We start from the raw sequence: 22,409 nt of genomic DNA, 5'->3' as shown, positions 1-22,409 counted from the left end.
TTACATGGAAACTTGAGTCGAGTCGGATTACCTAAGTTGTGTGGTCATCGTTGTCGAGGGATGAAATATTGCTACCTTGATACGGTAGAATACTCGTACATGATTTGTTTGGCATGCTGGGAGGAACCACCACTACAAAACAGTTGTACATCGAAACCTCTTAAACCCTCTTCTTTGACCTAGAATGGAATCGTCAGCAACAATCTTTCAATAGTTATATTATGATCGACCACTAACGCGTCTCTACCCGTCAGAGGTGACTCCACTCTCTGACGGGTCATCCATAGGAAGCATTAGTGGTGTCATTTTCTAGGATGGCCGGATGTCTGTTGTAGGTTAGTCTCTAGACGCTTTCTTCCCCAAGAAGCGTCAATGCATGGTGAAGTGCAGAGGGCTAAAACAATTCTCGCTGCTGACATATGTTTTGTTCCTACAAGAGTAATGACAATGTTAAATAGCAGCAATGTAAATCACGAAGAAACATTGCACCGATATAAATTTCATTTCATTCCAACAACATGGAACACATTTCATTGCATTGCGTACAAATTTCACTGCATTGCATACAAGATCAAACATAAATTGAAAACAAGTAATATCCGCAACATCGCGGAGGGGTAGAAGGTTTTCCATGGCGATACAGAAATAGAGTGCAAAGAAGGAGAAGAAGGTGGTGATTGGGGAAGAAGAAGGCGCTTGAGGCAATCAAGGGACGTCCCGCCAGAGACTTCAGACATACCTTTCGAACACCTCGCAGCATTGTTTTGTCATCCTTTCCATGTAAGGATCCTCATCACGGGTGCGCACTAGGAAACTTGATAGACGGAGCCGACTCCCCACCGTTTCTTCTAAAGAAGACAAGAGAGGTGGTGGAGCTCAGAGGTCCGAATGGAACTTTTGGAGTTTGAGGAGATTATGATGACTTCGTCTTCTTGAGATGGCGGTGGTGGAGAAAATGGAGGCCACGGGGAGCAGCAGTGGCCGGAGCCAAAGGCAGAGAAGAAGTGGTCAGATCTGGAGCTGTCGGTGGTGGCGGTTGAATCTCCCACCCGTTGAGGCAGGCATACGTGGTGATGACATGCGAACCATGGTGGAGTTCCCTGGCTTGCACCTCATCCGATCCGGCAACTTTTATTGACGTGGCGAGGTATGTGAATGAACTGGAAGGGGAGACAATGGACCAGATAAATTAAAGAGGCTTACTAGCATCTTCTCGAGGTGTCGCCATGGCTTGAAGTGTCTCCTCGGCTTGATCTAAATTAGAACACAATTCGTTTTTTTACCTGCACCCGTGAACCAATATAGATTCCCATGTCATTTTTGATGTGTCCTATACAATAAGCGTCATTGGTACTTTGGTAGCATGGGCCTGAAAGATTCACCATGACTGGATACAACACCTCTAACGTGCGCTACACATACAAGGGAGCGTCAGAGGAAGCTTGGGCCCGATATAGGGTTTCCATGGCCCCAATCCACTCACGTTCTATTCACACCCCTCATGCATCTTGATGCATCTTGAACGTAGATGTGTCAGGTGGTGTAACAACCTGTATAAAAACATGTACGGCAGTTTCCCTAGCTACCTCATGATATATTGTCAAAATTTCCAACCTTCCAATGTAAGCTGTAGTGCAGCGAAGGAGGTGAATTAGTCATGCTGTGGCTTAGGGGCTCCGCTTCATATACCTCCTCCGTCAATGGCGATTTTTAAGACGACCCTGAGTAGATGTTGTACCGTGAGGAAGCTATCATGGTGGATTATCATATATCAAAGTTGCAAGGAATGGTAGATGTAGACAACAAGATAAACAACAATTCTCTGATGAGAAGTGTCATTGTTTGATACCAGCGATATTTGTTTTCGTTGTTGGAATTATACCCTAGAGGCAATAATAAATGTATTATTTATTTCCGAGTTCATAATTAATGTTTGTGTCTGTGTGCTATAATTGCTATGGTTCCTGAATGTGATATTCAGAAGAAAACATATATGCATGTGTGGAAACATAAACACCTAAATATGTCCTTAGTCACTTCTCCATGACTACTCAGAACCCCATTTTCCTCAATGACTAACTCAGAAATTACTGATAATCCTGCTTTCCTTGTCCCGAGAATCTGTATCCTAGTAATGATGAGAACACATTGTTGATGGAACAATGGTGTTTCTATGTTGTGTAATATGTCAATGCTAATATAAATCCTTAAGACCATGAGGATGTATGTAGAGAATCTCCATACCAAATGGGTATTTGGGATTGCCAAAAGTCTCAACGTAACTAGGGACAATAAAGGTAGCTTTCGGCAGGGGCGTACCCACGTTATGCTACCCCAGGTGCAAAGGAACCAGGGTACGTATTGTTTCCTTTGTTATATTTTAGATACCTTGTGTGAAACCCCTAAATTTACAGAAAAATATACATGATTCAAACATGGACACCCTATCATTTTTGCTCTCGGTCCGCCCTTGTCTGTCTTTGGTATTTCAGAAATGTGTAAAAAGGCTCGATAGTTCAAGACTGTGATTTGCTCCTTTTCCATGGAGAGATACACTCTGAGCCCACTCGATATCAAGGTATCCAATATTGTCTGGCCAGACAATTGTGATATGATCACGGAGATACCGAAATGCGGATACAAGTAAACAGTACAAAACTGGTAACGAGAATAACTTGATTAGTCTTGCCGTGGGTTTTGTAAAGTATCGTGAAGCAAACGGATAAATATATATGTGATGACAAAGGTTCGCTCGGTAAGTCTTCATGTGTACGTGGGAATTAATATGGGTGGTCTGACCCCGCTATTAATTATTGAATGTAAGGTGTTCTGGGTCTCATGGTCACATATTACCTAACTTGCAGGGGCACATGCTTAATGTGCGAAGGCTCGTAGATGAACTAAAACTTGTTTGTGGAATTGAGTAGCATACCAGAATTGTTGTGGGAGTCACGGGAGCGTCCTTATCGAAAGCTTATAGAAATATTCTATACCTCTGGGTTTTTTTTAGAACGAAGGCACACCAGTGCCCGGCTTTATAGATAAAGCCAACCGGCCAAATAGGAGTCTTACTGTGGATACCAGTTTACAATGGAGGAGCAGCAAATGAAAGCACAACAAAAACAGCCACAACCCGGCAAAAGGTAGAACTAATGAGCACTGGGGGGCTTCAAGTTGGCGTAGAGACGCCTAAACTCCACCGCAGCAGAGAGGAGCGCTTGGGAGATCTTGTGGGGCGCCTTGGGGACCAAAGCTGCAGAAAGAAGGTCGTTTTGAAAATACAGTTAGTAGGATGAGACGGGAACTTCTTTTCAATAGTGTATTTGTTATGTATCGTCCAAATAGCCCAACACTCTGCAACAAAAGACATCCACACCGTTTTCCGAGAAATACCCGAAAAGCCTTGAATTCTAGCAAGAAAACCAGCAAAATTAGTGGGATCCCAATCACAAGACAGAATCTCCCGAACACAAGCCCACATCAGCTGGCAAGAGAGCACTCAAAGAAAATATGGTCCGCAGTTTCAGGGACCCCGCAGACACGGACCATCCGACGGCCTATGCCTCCGGTGGATGTTAGCGTTAGACGGGAGCCGACCGCGGCAGAGCTGCCAGAGGAAAACCTTAATCTTGAGCGGCACGCTAATCTTCCAAATCTCTTTGAGAAAGCAAACCGAGGGGCCGGACATCAGCTTATCGTATAAGGACGACATGGAGAACTCTCCCGAGGTCTCGAGCGTCCAACGGAAGCTATCCGGCTGGTCAGTCAAGGAGACGCCCGCAAGCTCCTGCTCGAGAGCAACGCACTCCGGGGTATCCAGCGGCCCTAGGGACCTGCAGAACAGCAGGGCAGGATTGTGCAAGCCTTCATCAACCGCAATATCTGGGTCAGCAGCAATAGCAAACAGACGGGGAAACCACACTGATGAGGACATCCCACATGTTGATACACCCGCAACACCTACAATCACATTATAAGGACCTATCACAAGAGCTCGTGCACGCCAACTTAATTATCAGGTATTTTCGTTTCTTGGAACGATTCTTCACATACATGAGAATATGATGCTGCCTAAATCAGATGTGTTTGTCACACTTAGGAATGATGGACCTAGCATGGATGAGAGGGACAAGCATTGGAGCATGATCACGCATGGAGATGAAGGTAGCAAGCGTGTGAGGATTGAAGATGGCGCCGCAACGGGAGATTTCAGAACGTTGAAGCCACCATAATGAGAGATGAAGACGTGGGTGAAATATAGAGCTTTTCCCTTCATATTTTCGTCCACATAATTATATGGTGATGCGTCACCTTTTAAGTTTGGACTAGGCCCATGTAATTTTCATCCACATACATGGGCTGAACTTTTAGAGTCCGTTATAGGTGAAGGAAACCAACCTAGAGTGGGTTTCGGCCTTCTTTCCCAAGGCTGGCCGCGTACCCCTCTAGTCCTCCATATATACCCCCGTTAGGTCTTCGTTTAGACTTGGATTTTGTTTAGTTTAAGATTTAGCTATTTGCTACTCTTCGCCATAGGCACAAGTGTCAAATCAACCTTCTGTACTACGCGCTTGCAGAATCCCATCAATAAAGCTTCACCTTTAATCGCAATATCTTTATTGCATCTATAATTTTTGCTTGTTCTTCGGTTGCATGCAGGGATTGATCCTTCGTGATCAGGTTGATCTAGCTCCGGCGTGGTCAATAACTTCGGAAGTTGGTGTAGCGATCACTAAGGCGCAACATCTCACACGTTTGTAGCCGGTTCGTCAACGTCGACATCCACCCAAAAATCGATAGCTATCTTCTCATCGAAAGATCGGGCACCTTTACCCCTATCAAGTGGTATCAGATTTCAGGTTTCTCGGTGAGATCTTACTGTTTTCCTAGATTAGTTGCATCTGATTTATTCCTACAGTCCACGAAAAAGCCAAAAAAAAGTTAGGGTTAGATCTTGTCCTACAAACAATTTCGAGCCTTTGCATCTTTTCTTTCAGTACGTGCATTATTGAATTTTAGTCTGCATCGTCGTGTCGAGTGCTGGTTTTAGAGTCTAGACCTTTAGAGTTTCGAGTTCTGTTCATACCCGTCACGCCGCCTCGCCTCAGTCGCCAATCTTCCACGCCACCACATATCCCTAACCGTATCAATTTCGGTTCCACTTACCATCTTCCGCCACCACCAATTCCGCCACCACATATCCATAACCGTATCAATTTAGGTTCCACTTACCATCTTCTGCCACCACCAATTCCGCCACCATATCCATATCCGTATCGTTGTCGATTTCACATACCGTATCAAATCAGGTTTATTTTGTTTTCCTTTTTAGAGTTTGCTTCCCATAGGAAGAGATCCTGATCTGATCTGTAAGTTGATATAAGTCCGGAAAGTTTCGGACACAAGGAAAGAGGAGGGGAGTAAAAAAAAAAAGTCTGGAACCCTCTCCGAAAAAAAATTAGCATACACTATTTTTATACTTCTGGGATCGTTTTTAGCTATCCGCCATCATAGCGGAAATTTTGAGACGTCTGCACGCGTTCCAAAGCAGCTTTTTGTAGTTTCAGTTTTTGGCCACAAATTTTTTCGAGGCTATCTAGGTTTTAGACCTAGCTTCTCGTTTTGAGACACATTCCATCATAGTGAGTTTTCGTATATATCTGTCCGTTTCCCAGCACTGTACCTGTTGCTTTTGGTGTCGCGGCATGACTCCCAGGTGTTCTAGGCTCGCGTCTCTAGCACGGTATAGCCTAGGGCCAGCACGGTACCGTCGTTGAGCTATTATTCAACTTGTGGCATTACTGTTTTGAATTGTTGCTTCAGATATTAGGATACAGCCACCCAGAGCTCCACATACTCCTACACTGTGCGTTGACACCGCCTGGCAATCGCTTTATTCCTGAGGTTTAATCACAATAGTTGCTAGTCACCACCTGCTGCAGGGTAAGAACGGGTAAGAATCTTGGTTTGCTTGACAGATTACGCATTGTCCACCACTTGCCGAAGCATATACACCCATATTGCTGTGCTTTATTAATACTAATCATGACAGGTGGGGAGGAGACTTCAGAACCGACAAGCGCCGAAGTACAGGCGAACTTCACCAAGCTTTTGGACGATCACATGCATGACGTCGACAAACGCTTTAATAATACGATGGAACACCTCGAGGGCCTCGAAACATCTTTCACCAACAAGCTCGATGCCAAATTCCGGGAGTTGATGTCACGCTTGCCACAACCAACCGCGACTCAGAATCCCCCCCTCTCCACGCATTCGCTGGGCGGGCACAGCGTGTTCCCGTTCACCAAGGTCAAACCTCGGCTATTGCTGCTTGTGAGGAGCAACATGAGGAGTCTTACGGGGACGACGAGTCCGAGGGCGAGCGAGAGGACAAGGGGGAAGTTCTACAATAGCCGCGTGGTCGTCCACGCCCCTACATTCGCCACGCACGCCCGCATGTGCCGCCGGTACGTGATGATGACCATGTTGCGAAATTAAAATTGAATATACCCATGTTTGATGGTAGATATAATCCTGAGTCATACCTTTCATGGGAATTAGAAGTACAGCAACGTTTTACATGCTTAAATTATCCAGAGGATAGACGTGTTAGTGCTGCTAATTGTGAGTTCACTAGTTTTGCTTCCATCTGGTGGACTGAATATTGTCGTGTTAATTATGCTAATCCAGTCACTATTTGGGATGCTTTGAAACGGGCCATGCGAACTTGTTTTGTGCCACCGTCATATCAGCGTACTTTGCTCAACAAATTAACACGTTTAGATCAGGGCAAAAATTCTGTAGAAGAGTACTATCAAGAATTACAAACTGGTATGATGCGTTGTGACATAGTGGAAAATAATAAAGCTTTACTTGCATGATTTTTCGGCAGGTTAAATAAGGAGATTCAGACCATTCTTTGATATAAGTCATACCATACTATAACCCATTTGTTCCACCTTGCTTGCAATGCTGAATGTGAAGTGCAGGATCAGAGAGAGGCGACCCAAACTAACTTTTCTGCAGGGCGTTCTACTTCTTGGAGAACATCGCCTTCGTCGTCACGGGTTGCTGCACCATCCACTTCCACGACCACACCCACGCGAGGTACAACTACTACATCGCCTCCTGTTGCCGCCAAGCGCGCTCCCGCTGGACCCGCACCAAGTTCTTCTTCATCCATGGCATCTACGGGTAAAACCAGCCAGATTCAATGCCGCAAATGCAGCGGGCTTGCCCACTTTGCGCGTGACTGCCCCTCCGCTCGTGTGATGATCGCTCTTGAGGACGGTGGTTATGATTCTGCAAGTGATTATGATGAGGACACTTTAGCTCTTCTTGCACATGAGGAGCAATGCGCTGCAGCAAACAAGGAGCACGATTCCCACTTTATGGCTGCCGAAGATGCTGAGAAATACCCTAGCTTAATTGCACAGCGAGTTTTGAGTGCACAAGTGACGAAGGCCGAACCAAATCAGCGCCATAATTTGTTCCATACCAAGGGTGTGGTAAAAGATCGATGTGTTCGCATTATTATTGATGGTGGGAGCTGTAACAATTTGGCGAGTATGGAGATGGTGGAGAAGCTTTCTCTCACGACACGACCCCACCCTCGTCCGTACCACATTCAATGGTTTAACAACAGCGGCAAAGTTAAGGTAACACGTACTGCTCGTGTGCATTTTACTATTGCTGCATATGCTGATTATGTTGAGTGTGATGTTGTACCTATGCAAGCATGTGCTCTTTTACTTGGTAGACTATGCCAATTTGACACAAATTCTGTACACCATGGTAGCACAAACCAATACTCTCTTGTTCATAATGATAAGCCAATTGTGCTACTCCCTATGTCTCCTGAAAGTATTTTAAAAGATGATCTTGCTAGAGCTAGTAGAGCACATAATGAGGAGAAAAAGTTGAGTGAAAATCAGATGGTTGCTAAGGAACTTATGCCTTCTAAAAGTACTTCCAAATCTGCACCTAAACATGCTAATGAAATTCGTTTGAAGAGTACTTGCTTGCTTTCTAGCAAATCTGATATTTCTGAAATTGATGTGAGTACTACCACATGTTATGCTATTGTTTGCACAGAGGTCCTGTTTTCATTCGAGGAAATGCCTCCCTCTTTGGCACCTGCTGTTGCTAACATTTTGCAGGAGTTTGTGGATGTTTTTCCACAAGACGTACCTCCAGGACTGCCACCTATTCGCGGAATCGAGCATCAAATTGACTTAATTCCTGGAGCATCGTTGCCCAACCGTGCGCCATATCGTACCAACTCGGAGGAAACCAAAGAGATTCAACGCCAAATTCAAGCACTACTCGACAAAGGTCACATTCGTGAGTCTCTTAGCCCTTGTGTTGTACCTATTATTTTGGTTCCAAAGAAAGATGGTTCATCACGCATGTGTACTGATTGTCGTGCTATCAATAATATTACCATTCGTTACCGTCATCCTATACCACGATTAGATGATATGCTAGATGAATTGAGTGGCTCAACCATATTCTCTAAAGTTGATTTGCGTAGTGGTTACCACCAGATTCGTATGAAGTTAGGAGATGAATGGAAAACAACATTTAAAACAAAGTTCGGTTTATATGAGCGGTTAGTAATGCCTTTTGGTTTAACTAATGCTCCCAGCACATTCATGTGATTAATGAATGAAGTTTTACATGCTTTTATTGGGCGTTTTGTGGTGGTATACTTTGATGATATTCTTATTTATAGCACATTGTTAGAGGAACATTTGGATCATTTGCGTGCTGTTTTTAATGCTTTATGCGATGCACGTTTGTTTGGTAATCTCGAGAAGTGCACCTTCTTCACCGATCGAGTTGCTATTCTTGGCTTTGTTGTGACAGCGCAGGGCATTGAAGTTGATCCCGCCAAGATCGAGGCCATTTCGAGTTGGTCTCCACCAAAAACGGTCACACAAGTGCGGAGTTTTCTTGGACTCGCGGGATTCTATAGGCGCTTTGTCAAAGATTTCGGATCCATTGCTGCGCCGCTGAACGAGCTTACAAAGAAAGATGTTCCCTTTGTTTCCTCAACGCAGCGGCGCCCAACCACTGGTCAAGCCAAAAACGGACCCGGGAGCCATCGCCAACCACGAAGGCGGCCCCAAGCTCCAAGAGGTGCTTAGTTTTTTGAATGGCCCGCCAAAATTGAGAGCCCCCCTTGGACGGGGCCCACTAGGAGCCTGAATGGAGGTACTTGGCATGCACAATCTTGAGCCAGAGACCCGGGTCGTCCCCCCGGAAGATCTTCCAAACCCATTTGGTCATAAGAGCAAGATTTAACAGACGGGAATTGGAAACACCAAGCCCCCCCTGACCATATGGTATTTTCTTTTGCCGTCAGCACCATCCCAGAAAAAGCGGCTACAAGCAGAGTCCATGGCCGCATGGACCCCATCGGGCAATAAGAACAAACCCATCGAGTAAACAGGAAGACTAGAGAGGCATGCGTTGGTCAGGACCAGCCTGCCCCCAGAGGAAAGAAATTTTCCTTTCCACGGTTCCACTCTATTAGCCACCTTCGAGGACAGGGGTTTCCAGTCCGCAATCGAGATTGTCTTATCGCTGATGGGCAGACCTAGGTAGGAGAACGGGAAGCTACCAAGCTTGCAATTCAAGGCATGCGCGATCTCCACTGCCTCCACAGGCGAGGTTCCCATAACCAACACCTCACATTTGTCGAAATTGATTTTCGTACCAGACATAGCTTCAAAACACAGCAGTAAGAACTTGAGATTGGCCAGCTGCGTAGGATCAGGTTTGATAAGAATCATGGTGTCATCTGCTTACTGCAGATGGGTACTACCCCTTGGAATTAGATTTGAAATCACACCGTCAATGTGCCCCGCAGAGCAGGCCGCATCCAGGATGGCCGCCAACGCGTCTGCCACAAAGTTGAAGAGGAGAGGCGAGATAGGGTCCCCTTGGCGCACCCCCCCTGGCGTTACGAAAAAAGGGGCCAACCTCCCCATTAATGCAAATAGCAGTCTGGCTGCCCGAGACCAGCTGCATGATTTTGTGGATCCAGCCCGGATCGAACCCTTTACGCAAGAGAACCTCCTGGAGGAACTCCCAGTTCACCTGGTCATAGGCCTTTTCGAAGTCTAGTTTTGAGAAGCACCCCTTGTGCTTTCGAAACTTTGAGCTCGTGCACGATTTCATGGAGTGACAGGGCCCCGTCCAGGATGTTACGGCCACGGATAAAGGCGGTCTGGTTCGGATGGATGATCTTATGGGCCACCGAGGAAAGCCTGGTAGCAAAGGCCTTAGCCACAAATTTGAAAATGACATTTATAAGAGCAATCGGGCGAAACTGTTTGATGGAGTCAGCGCCCTTGACCTTCGGGATCAGCGAGAGGATACCAAAATTCAAACGCGAAATATCAACTCTACCAAGCACAAAATCGTTCAAGATATCCAAGAGCAGCTGGTTGACCAAGGGCCAAAAAGTCTTAAAAAAACCACATGATATCCATCACGCCCCGGCACAGTGTCTCACTTAGTATCGGCAAGCACCAATTCGATCTCCATCAAGAAGGTGCGCATCAGATGCCAATTGTCCTCCGCAGAGGCCCTTCTGCAATCCGGCCAAGTATTTAGATGCAGGAAGCCATTTTCTGTTCCACCTTACCTAGAAAGTTAATATAGAACTCATAAATATGGGCTTGTAGAGTGAGGGGATCCACAATTGGGCCATTGTCCGTAACTAGACAGACAATAGCACACTTGCGCCGCCTACCATTGGCAATAGCATGGAAGTATGCCGTGTTAGCATCACCCTTTGCCACCCAGTTGGCACGCCCACGTTGCCGCCAATAGTCCTCCTCCAGCCGAAAAACCACCATTAGCTGCTCTTCGAAGGCATAGCGCAGGGCCCATCCCTCGTCATCAAGGCCCGATTGGTCAGCAACCAGGTCGAGGGGCTTGATCTGAGCAATGATCGCCTCCTTGCGATCATTGAAATTATGGTGCTAATTCAGAGCCCAACCTCTGAAATATTGGCGTCCGCTTCTGCTAACAGCCTGCCAACGATCAATCGAGTCCCGACACTCGGAAGTCGCGAGGGGCCGAAGCCATCTAGCGCGCACGAGCTCACAGAAGTTGGGGAGCTGCAGTCAGAAAGTTTCGAAGAAAAACTGACTCGCTCTAGGCCTGGAAGACTCCCCGGAGTCAAGCAAGAGCGGCGTATGATCAGAACCAATTCGCGTCTCTGCCATAAGGGAGCAAAGGGGGAACCAAACTTCCCACTCCGACGAGATAAACACCTGATCCAACACCGCGCGCACCGGGTTCAATTGTTTGTTGGTCCAGGTGAACCTAGCACTGGACCGCGGTAGCTCTCTAAGCGCCAAACTGGCAATGCAATCGTTGAAAGCGTTAATCCTAGGCCAATTGATATTAGCATTGTTCTTGTCCTGCACAAACCAGATAAGATTAAAGTCCACACCAATAACCATCGGGAGCGGGCACGCAAGCACCACCGCTTGGAGTTCCTCCAAAAACTCCAAAGTCAGGCTGTGATCCGCCGGCCCATAGACGACCACAATTGCCCATTTGCGGTTCGATTGACAGTGCAGCAGCTGTGCAGAGAGGCAAAAACGACCCCTGTCGACTTGCCCAAGTTCAAAAACGTCATCTTTGACGCCCAAGAGGCAACCACCTGAGTGTCCAGTAGCCAGAATCTAGGCCCAAAGGAAGCAGCCACCCACCTCCTACGAGCGAAGTTCCGCGTCAGAAAAATCTTGCTTAATCGTTTCTTGAAGCCCAATGATATCTATATTCTCCTTCCTCACATAATCTCTCAGTTGAGTTCGGCGCCCCACGCAGCCGAACCCCCTAATGTTCCAGAACAAGGCCCTCATTTAGCACGAAGCCGAACCCCCTGCCCCTTGCGGAGAGCAAGCGTGCGAGCAGCCAACTTCTTAGATCTTCCGGCCTTCAGCTTTGGGGGCGCCGGCTTGGAAGGAAAAGAAGAGGTAGGAGCCGGTGGCTCCGGCGGCGTCTCTGGTTTGGCAGCAGCACAGGCCGCAGCCTCTGCAAAGGCAGCCTGAGCCAGCTCCTTTGCACGGATAGCAGACGAATGCACTGAAGGTGGACCCACGGAAGAATCAAAGACAACACAACTATCCGAAGCAACCTTAAGCAAATGATCATCAGAGAATTTACTCAGCAACTGGAACTTACCAGGGACCTCCAAGTTTTTCTCCGCTTGCATCAGCGTCGCATGTTGGAGCACCGGGATCGCCGCGGCAGAAGCGTTGCGGGCACTCTTGCGTGTCGCCACCACCGGCGTGGCCATGGAGCGCTTAGCTCTGCGGACCGGGGCTGAACGAGGGAGCTCTTCCCGCAAGTCGCGGGGCAGAGTCGGGGGCACCTCCGGGACCTCCACAACCGTCGGAGGCGACTGATGGTCGCTGGAGAGCGTCGCGATGTCAGCAAAGTCCCAGTCACGCTGCCCCGGCCCCCCTTTCTCCCGAGCCAGAGGAGAAAGCGAGAGCAACTCGAAAGGAGAGCCGTCAGTGGAGGGGATCGGCCGCTGGTCATCATCGGAGATCTCCATCGAAGCCGTAGAGAGCGGTGGCGCCGCGCCGGGCACCAGGGCGCTCGCCGGCAGAGGAGGGGCTTGAAGCAGCTGGAGCGCCGGGAAGATGTCGCCCGCACCCCGCAGGTTGGAGCTGTACTGGTCGATGACTACCGAATGGAGCTGGGCAGGCGCACTGCAGGTGCCAAGCGTGCGCTGGCCGGACGAGCCCGATTTGTCTAGAGGCAGCGGCGACTTCTGGCTGGCAGCCGTGTCCTTTCGCTCCTTGTCATGTTTGCCCAGGCGCTCCCATTCTTCCTCGTCAATGGTAGGATCCGCCGAGTCATCCCCATGACTATCTTCAGAAGGTGGCACCGGGGGTGGCTTGGAGGCACCCATAGGCATCTCAGGTACCACCTTAATCTTGTAGCCAATCTTGTGAATGAAGATCTCCATGGACCCACGGATCTTGTTAGGATTACGGCATTGGAACTTCATCCGCACCGGGCCTTTGCGAGTGAGAGAGGACCCATCCACCTCAATGGCCTTGCATCTGGAACGCCACAACGAGAATCTCAGGATCACGGATCTTCCGGGGAATGCCCGAGAGCTTGGGCCAAACCTCAGAAAGAACCGAGCTAGCTTCAGCGTCCACTTCTTCTTCCTTGATAGAAACCGAGACCTGGTTCAGTGGGAGCACCAGCCTTCCGGACTTGCAGGCAAAACGAAGACTCTCTTTGGAGGGGAACACCACAGCGAACTCAAGGTCCGAAAGTTGCTTAACGTGCCAATCCCACTCCTCTTCAAACAAATTCTTGAGTTCATCTTCCAAGAGCTGGGAGGAGATCACGGACACCAGCGCAGAGTTAGAAGCTTTCTCATCATCCCCTGACGTAGTGAGCTCAAGGTGATAGAAGTCGTGCCCGGGAATCCCAAAACCCAGCAGCGACAACTCGGCTTTCTTACCTTTGGTAGGGCACAACGCAGCGGCGTGCCCATCTTTCTTGCACAAGATGCAGCTTGCAGGGAAGGGGCACGAGGCTTGGAAGTGGCCAGTCTTTCCGTGGTTAAAACAGGTCGCCGCAGACGCCTCCCTAGAGGAGTCAGCCTTGGTCGCAGATGGAGGACGCGGCGGCGGCTGCTTCTGTTTGGGCTGGTGGTTGAGCACCGGCGAAGCCCGGCTACCACCCCCTGGATGGTACCGACCCTTCTGAGCCTAAGGAGTGCGATGCGCCCGCTCCCTAGCGGCGGCATCCGTGTTGCGGCGCTCTTGCTCCTTCCACCCCGATGGCGGCGAGCCCCACCGCTCACGCTCACGGTCCCGCTTGATGCAGTCGTCCTTCTGACGCTCGAGACAGCATCGGAGCTCATCCTCCCGACGAAGAGCATCGTTGTCCATCTCCTCGAAGCTGCGCTTGTTGTTGCCTTTGTTGAAGTAGCCCAAACCCATCGTCGCTTTCGCACCCAGACCGTGTCTCCTCAGATCTGCCGCGGAAGGAGGAAACCCTAGAAAAGAAGTCGGAGCCCCCTTAGGAACCCAGCGCCACTTAAATAGGCTCGAATGTCAGGACGACGCTAAGGATTCCAAACCGGCCTCAATCCCCGGTTCGGCCACAGGCGGCCCACTCACCGAGCGGGGCCGAGGCCCAGAAACAGGAGAAGAAGGCCCAAAAGGCTGGGAGCGCAGAGAAGCAACAAGCCCTCCTGGGTCGTGCGCACTACGTACCTGGGCTAGGCCCAACGGAGATGTGGGCCGGAGGTCCACCAGGAGTTGGCCCACCAACAAGTGATCTGGAAACCCTAGGACCCGATCCCCCCGGTCCGAGGCAGGCGCCACCACCACCGCCCCCGCCGCGGCGCCCGCCTGCACCGGGGACGGGCCGACCCGTCGGAGCCAGCAGCGGCCCTGACGAAGGCGAGGAGACCAACGCCAGCCGAGAGCGCCCGCCGCTATAAGGAAGGAGAGCTCCCAAGGGCCTGCCGAAGCGGGAACCTTTGCCCCCCGGCGCAAACGCAGCGTGCCTCCCCCTGTCACGCCGGCGACCAGCACTCGACGAGCCACCGCGCTCCCTGGCCTTGTCGATGAATGCGCCTAGCGTCACCACCGAGAGACGAGGGCGAGACGTGAACGGACTGCATGGAGGGGAATCCCTATCCCACTCCTCTTCCGAATCCTCAACATCCGACTCCGCCAGAGCCCAGAATCGACCACCCAAGGAGGATTCCGATGGCGGGGGAAACTCCTCAGCGGCCGGCGGCGAAGGGGACCCGTCCCCAGGGGCCCCTGCAGACGGCGCAGCAGTCGCCTCGCCGCCCGGGGGCGGGGCCGTGGCATCGCCAGTAGGGGCGCCCCAGTCGCCAGAGCGCTCCATCTCATTAATTATTTTTCCTATTCCTCCGTCCAACAAAGGATGTATCAAGTTTGACTAAATTTGAATGCATCTATACACTAAGTCATTTCTAGATACATTCAACTTTTGACAAAGTTGAGACATCTTTTGTTGGACAGAGGGAGTATAAGGTTCTGGAAGACTTTGGAGGTTCCGAAATATTAATTCCATTGGCTGCTGGACTGAATATGGAGGAGTCCAAATAGATCAATGCAAGTCTGGACGGGTCGACCAAATCCATATCCATATCCATATCCATCGTCAGACCAACTATCCATACACGAAAATATCCGTGGATGCAAAACAATATCCACATCTATATCCAACGAGTATTCGGGTATCCATGGATTATCCATATCCATGCAATATACTCCATCCGTTCAATAAGTGACTGGACGTAGGATAAATTTTAAGGTGTGGCGGAGTTTACACGAAAAAATCATATGCATAACTGTGCGAAAGCTAATTGGATTACTAGACATATATATTATTTTGTGTTCAACAAAAATAATAATAATCTAAAAATAAGATATTCCTGCTCAAAATAATAATACAAATACATGTCACTTATTTCGGGACGGAGGGAGTACTTTATTGCAATAACGGAAGATACATCTATCGAGTAGTGGATCCACATGTCATTAATTTATTTATTTTAATGAATACCGGTTATCCATGAATATTTATGAATCAAATATGATATCCGTGACCGCTCCACGAGTTGACGAGTATCTATGTGTGGATATTCATGGATCGAAAACACGATCTATATCCGCTATCAATGTGCCTGATATTCATGGGTATACACATTTTAACTATCCATTGCGATCCTGAAATGCAAGCTTCTTTGCAGATGGAGAAATAGTGGTAACCGGGCCATGGAACCATCCTATTTTTTTGAACGAACAACAGTCAACGGGCGGGGTTGCTGAGTTTCATTGAAAGGGAGTAAGATACAAGAAAAAACAAGGGCGAAGACACACAAAGGCCGGGACAGAACAGAGCCTCCTCTCGCAAATTGGAGATCAGTCAAGTGCCAGAGTTGAATGAGAAATCCTTTGAACGTGGCCATCGTGATGGAGGCCTTTTCCCTGAATATCCTTCGGTTCCGCTCGACCTAGATTTCCCACATGGTGATTAAGGCAATGGCTGAGCTCGTCCCGATCCCACGGAACCGTCCTTGCTGGTGCATGCTTTGGGATTGAGAATGTCAGCGATACTTCCACGGCTGAGGCTATAGAGATGGACTCCGGCCAATTGGGGTGTTCTAGGGATTATTGTCAACAGCAATTGCATGGAGGTGATGCAGACAATGTGCGATGGTGGACGCGTGGACATTTACCACCAGATCAGGCCCTTAATAATCATTAAAACATGGTAAGAACAGTTGTCTAGCTCAAGGCACCTGAACAAATCAAGGTAACCAAAACATTGATTACAGATGTAGTCAAATACTAAATGGAGATAAATGATTAGTATGATAATAATAACACAATTACAACAATCGAATACACCATGACCTTATGCAGGGTGCAGCATTTGCAGTTTGGCAGCGCGCAAGCCACATTCAGTCCCGTCAACAACCTCATGTAGAGAGCATATACAGTTCCCGGTAGTCACGACCATCTCATGGCTCATTGTGTAGATCTCTACTGACCTTCCAGTGGAGCAGAACTCCATTTGTAATCTCTACAGACCTTCAAGTGGCCTCAGTTTGGCTCCCGTGCACACTTCTCCTTGCAAATGTCAAATAGCCAGTGTGTCCTCTAGCAGTGTTGCAAGGCTTGACCATAACACACGAACTCTGTGTACTGTCCAAGACTTCTCCAGCTGGCCGAACTTTTCTTTTTTTCTTACAAAGCCGACCCACATTAGCCTCTTCGTTGGCCGTTGCACTCTTCAAAGCACCTTCGTTTACATCATATGTGCGAAGAAGAATTTCAAAAGTTCTAATATCTGCACAAGAGAACAACAGTATGAAATAAATTTTTGGCTCAGGAATACTTAACTAGTTTTACCTATGAAGAGATCATTGTGATTTCATACATCGAAGCAAGTTCTATAGTTGCTTATTTTGCCACTAACAGCACAAAACATGATCTACAAGTTTGGTTTTATCAACTCTGGCTTATTTATCTTTTAAAAAAATGAAATGGAATTCTATCATAAAATTTCCTGTGTCGGAAATTAAGGAATGTCAATACAGGAAACAAAGTGCGAATGAGGTGACAACAATGGCACTGGAGATTGGAGAAGATAGGGAGCTGCCAGTTTGTGCCTATGGAGAGAACAAAGACTACATGAAAGTAGAAGAAATTAGAATTAGATGATGCTAGAGTCAACGAATCTGCTTAGGTAATTAATTTTAGAAAGAAGTTTTCTACACTTTCAGATTTTGATAGAGACATCAAGAAACTAAAACTTTACAACTTTACATGATTACAGCATGTTTTTTTAACACACTGAGTATCTGCTACGTGTTCAAATGCACAAAAGCTTACAATTCTGTTTGTTTTTAATATCTCTATTTTGCAAAACTCGTATGAACCAATGAAGTGAATTCAGCAAATCTTTTGAGAAAAGATAGTTTCTGATGGACCATTGGAAATGAACCAGCCCCAATACCCGTCATTTTCCAACTGCCACAGCAAGGAAAGTTGCTGTGGTAATTACAAGTATATTCGTTGAAGGCAGACTGTGTGAGTCCAAGAGTATGTGAAATTCTAAATGAGCAACAAATTTGAGCATGTACGAACCTGTGAAAAATGGTCTCATAGCTTCGCAAGAACGCTGTACTTGCTCAATACAAGGTGAAAAAGAGCATAGAACACCATCTTGTCTTAGCATTGTCCCAGCAGATGGTATTGCCAGCCAAGGCTGGGGCAAGTCCAAGAACACAGCATCAGCAGCTCCACAGTGTTCATCTGGGAACCCTTCTCCTTGTATGTCCCGAACAGCAACTGCAATCAGGCTGCTTAGCCCATTCTTCTCAAAATCCTCCCTATTTACCAGAGAAACTCAAATCACAACAGCAAAAGAGCATATATCCTTTTAACAACATGACTGACAAAAATATTGACCAATCACTTTCCATTTAAATCTTGTATATTATTCTATAAATATTCAGACTTATTGCAACTATTGAGTCACCACAAATATCTGTCACAGCAAAGATGGAAGTAGTTAAACTGCTAAAAGGGGGCATTTCTGCTCTTCCTAAAGATTCTGCTTTGTTTTATGAAATTCCGTGAGTATAGTTACATACTGTGAGTTGCAAGTGTGCCGTTACCAAAAAAGAGTGATACTTAAATCGTATCTCCGCGCCTTCTAACTGCCATTATTTGGCACATAATAAGAATGCCAGCATCAAGAGCTCACCACAAGGCTTTGTTTGCCGTTGTACTGGACTATGATAATCTTATTTAACTAAAAAAAACCTTTACCTATTTTTCTGTTTAGCTAGCTAAATATCTTTTTCGGTTTTTCCTATATTTGCACCACTTTCTCACTGGCTCACTGCAGAAAATAAAATTATATAAATTGCGTGCACCACATCACCGTTTAGCAAAAGCAAACTGAGAACAAGTACAGTAAGATGCTACACATGTTACAAAGATAGACCTTCTGCTTGAGGCAACAAAGACATGTGCTTTTATAAATATTCCATATCCCATTCATAGGCCAAGCTATTCTATGCAATACCATATCACAACATTTTGGTAGGTTGACTGTGTATCTAAGCTTGCACGTATCTGAATATTTATCCATACTGCTTAAAACGATCAGAGAACTCCCATCAGGGAAGAACATAAATGTCATCTTTCATGTGCATTTGTACTATCCTCCGTGATGCAGATTAAATTCCAAAAGTTATGCAGCACTTGCAGGTTCTTAATTTTTCACAGAACACTGTAAATCCCATCCGGCATCACAAACGTCCCGAGTTTTGATTTGTGAAATCATCACCTCTGTCAATATAATCAGTGCCAAGCTTCTTGTTTACCTTGCCGAGGACGCCCTCTGGTCGTGGTAATCGAACGTGTACACGCGCCCCTGCGGCGCGACGGCGCGGGCAAGCGACGTGGTCAGCGAACCGCTGCCCGTCCCGGACTCGAGCACGACGCACCCGGGGATGAGCTCGAGGTAGGCCACCACGAGGCTGATGTCGGCGATGTAGAGGATCTGGGTCCGGTGGCTGAGCACGAGCGTCCAGAGCTCCGGGGTGGGCGCGAGGAGGTAGACGAACCCGCCGCCGGCCTTGCGGCCATCCTTGCCCCCAACGCCGGCGCTGCTGAAGACCTTGGACCCAAACTGGCGGCCGATCCAGTCGGCATGGCGGAAGACGCCGAACCGGTTCTGCAGCACGCCGCCGCCGGCGACGGTGACGGCGCGCATCACGTCGTGGCGCTCGTACACCACGACAGTGTCGCCCTCAGCGATTCGGCGCTGCGAGGTGGGCTTGTTAGCGGGATCGAGCGGGACCATCATTGCGACGGAGGGCGGGGGGCAAGCGGCGGCGGCGGCGGCGGCCTGGTGCGGGTTTATCGTTGCGGTACCTCTGTGGCTCTGTGTAAACCCTGGGATTGAATTTGCCTCCCGGTCCCAATTCCCCCAACTACAAATAGATTTGCCGGTCCAGGAAAGATGTTTGGATTCGTAGCTATTTCGAATTCTGGCTTGATTTCAGATAAGTTTTGGGTTCAATTTTAGTCTACTTCACAGCATGTCAAAGTCAATCCTCGATGCCCGGTGTATTTACAGTCAGAATGTCAGACATGCTTTTAAGCGTGACAGAGGAGTTATGCCGATGTTTAGGACGGAACAATTCATCTTGAAGCATGTGATATGGGCATAGCAGGATCAATCTCACTAGATGATATCATATATCACAAGATTTTCAAACCTTCGCTCTGATCTCTTGTTGCGGTTGGCGCCTGGTACTTGTGGTGGGAAAGGAGACAATTGAAAGTGAGAAGGTTCATGCCCCTTTCTTTTTGGGTTCCACGAAGAGATTCTTCCCAGCTTCTCGGAGAAGCCGTCCTGAACTTTTTGCTAAGCTTCGAAGTTAGTTTAGCCCATATAATTTGAAAACCTAGCAAAATTTCACATACGGCTTCTCCAGGAAGCTGGGGGAGAACACCTTTCGGGAGAAGCCACTCCTGAAAGCCGAAAAGAAAGGGGCCTCAATCTCCCTAGGCGAGCGGCCGCCTCGATCTTAGCTCTTGTAGCGAACTTTGGAAAATCCTGTATTGGTGGCAGGCTGAGTTAAGCCTCCTGCAATGAATCAGCCATGTCCAAGATGATAGGGGTTGTTATTCGTCATTCCCGAGGCTTTTTCATCACTGCAGCCAATCATATCTGCTTGAGCGTCTCGTAAGTAATTTCATCTTGAGCCTATGGTCTACTTTGTGGCTTACAATTGGCAGCACATAGCTTGGATTCCACAAACTGGTGGTAAATTCGGATAACCTGCAGCTTGTACAAACCGGCGGCAGCTATTCTTGATGAATGTGCTACATTAGATCGTGACTTCGCAAATATCTCGTTTGAGTATTGCTCAATGGAAGGAAATGTCTATCTTGAATAGCATCCAACTAAAAAGTGTTTGGTTGGAAGATCCTCCCAATGTAATCTTTCGTTTGCTAGTCGACGATGTATCTGTAGTTTGATAAGTAATAGAAGGTTCTACTTGCTAGAAAAAACGATTTTTCCTCTCATTCTGATCTTGAAGGCCCTGCTCTCGTCCCTCAGCAAGTTGCCGCCGCTCCTCCCCCTTGACTTGCTGGCCGGAGAAGAGGGGAAGGGTTTGAGGGTTTTCCCCTTCCAGTATATACTGCCAGTAGCTATAGTTACGTTGCCTTAGAGGCCCCTGGCGCTATGCCGTGTGTCCGTTCTTCGTCGAGATGGAGCCCTCAACGGAGATCTGTGAGGTGGCGCCTGGATTCAGCTTCTCCCGTCAAACGGGTCGCTGGGGAAGCCTTGGATGCTACACTCCTCCATTCGGATCTAAATAATCGTGTTGCTCCAAATCTTGTGGATCTGGGCCGCCAAAGACTGTTCATGCCGGTCGGCTGGTCGCCGCATGGTGGGTCGCAGTCCTACTGGCGTGCAGCGCAATGGTCGTGGTGTGGTGTTTCTGAGCAATCGCTACGGCTGCCTGTTTGGAGTGTCCATGTTCTTCGATCTGGCATTGTTGGGAGTCCAGACTTTGGGGAATCGGAATTTTCTTTCTGTCTGCCAAGCCGACGTGGTGGCGGATGTGGTAACAGTTCAAGGAAGCTCCTCAATCTCCTCCGATTTGGCTCCGGTTTGCAAGATTCTAGTGATGCTGTTCAAGGTTTGGACCAACCGCAACATCTACAGCTTTTGCTTACACTTATCTTTTGGCTGTGGAGCTACTGACTTCTGCTGAGTCGTGCTGGTTTTGCTCGGGCTGCTCGCCAAAGGCAAATGACAGAGCCCTCGTTGCCGAGCTCCAGTTGTGGCAAACCTGCGATCTTGCGATTGAGCTCAGTAAAGCGTATTCAAAATCTACAGTCAATTTCCAACCTCATGTGCACAAGTCAGAAAGACCGTCCATCGAGAGCCACCGACGGGGCATCAACTGGCTAACACCATCTCGGAGGCCAGCGAAGATTTGGTCAGCTATTTTGAATCAGGTTTCTCCTCCGAACAAACATGTGGTTTTTGCCGTAGTCTTCACTGAATCTTAGCCGTAGCTCTAGCTTTGTGTTTGTATGGTTGTAAGCTTCTGTGTGTTGCTGGTTGCCGCTCCATTATCTGCTGGAGCCTTGTAATTTCCTTTTCCTTCTAATATATTTTCTCTTCTTAAAAAAAAACTTGCTAAAAAAACAACAATTACAGTTGTACGATGAGTATTTCTCTTTTGAAAGCTGAAATGTAGCACGCCATGATGGCTACCATTCGATATCATCACTATTCTTTAAACGGAAATTATGACGCGCGCACGCTCTCTCGTGTTCTCGTTGCTCTGTGCTAGCTGCTGTGCCATGCATGCTCTTGCTAGCTGCTGCTGCGCTGGCTACTTGTGCCATGCATCGAGAGCGATGGAGGCGGTGCGCAGACGCGGGGACAGTGCAAGGCGACCAGCGAGATGGCGGGCAAGATGCACGGCGTCGGTGAGGCAGCAGGCACGGCTCGGGGGGCGCGCGGCTGCGCACGGAGGTGGGCACGACTGGTGGCGGGCGGAGGCGGGCGACGAGACGAGGAGGCGAGCACAGTCCGCGTCAGCCACGGGGAACGAGATCGCGAGAACACGAGAGAGTGAATATCTTGTCCGCCGTCTCGGTGGCCGGCTTGCACTCAGCGACGGAGCCAAAAAACGGAGGAGGAGGGTGCTAAGATAGGCCTAACGGTGCTATACTTGCAGATTTACATACTTATAAGTCAGAGAGTCAATGGCTTCTACTCTTTTTTTTTGAAGAAAATCTTTAGGCCAATGGCTTCTACTT

The 22,409-nt window shown here is 48.1% G+C and overlaps 1 protein-coding gene across 1 annotated transcript; it reads right to left on the bottom strand.

Moving 5' to 3' along the window:
• Positions 1–16,274: 16,274 nt before the first annotated feature.
• LOC100827733 (tRNA (adenine(58)-N(1))-methyltransferase catalytic subunit TRMT61A) lies at positions 16,275–19,544 on the bottom strand. The gene is made up of 3 exons (XM_003579325.4): positions 18,941–19,544; positions 17,694–17,938; positions 16,275–16,893 (listed from the first exon to the last, which is right to left on the bottom strand). The coding sequence occupies exons 1-3, from the start codon at positions 19,423–19,425 to the stop codon at positions 16,637–16,639; spliced, it is 987 nt and encodes a 328-aa protein (XP_003579373.1). The 5' UTR covers positions 19,426–19,544; the 3' UTR covers positions 16,275–16,636.
• Positions 19,545–22,409: the final 2,865 nt, after the last annotated feature.

Source organism: Brachypodium distachyon, chromosome 5 (genome assembly GCF_000005505.3).
Source record: "Brachypodium distachyon strain Bd21 chromosome 5, Brachypodium_distachyon_v3.0, whole genome shotgun sequence".
Classification (NCBI taxonomy): Eukaryota; Viridiplantae; Streptophyta; class Magnoliopsida; order Poales; family Poaceae; genus Brachypodium; species Brachypodium distachyon.
The sequence above is the reverse complement of the archived record's forward strand: the minus strand, read 5'-3'. Positions and strand labels throughout refer to the sequence as shown.

Coding starts and splice junctions, on each gene's coding strand:
- LOC100827733 (XM_003579325.4), bottom strand. CDS start 19,425: ATGATGGTCCCGCTCGATCCCGCTAACAAGCCCACCTCGCAGCGCCGA. Junction 17,939..18,940: donor CAGAGGGCGTCCTCGGCAAG/GTAAACAAGAAG, acceptor TCTGGTAAATAG/GGAGGATTTTGAGAAGAATG. Junction 16,894..17,693: donor TATGAGACCATTTTTCACAG/GTTCGTACATGC, acceptor TCTCTTGTGCAG/ATATTAGAACTTTTGAAATT.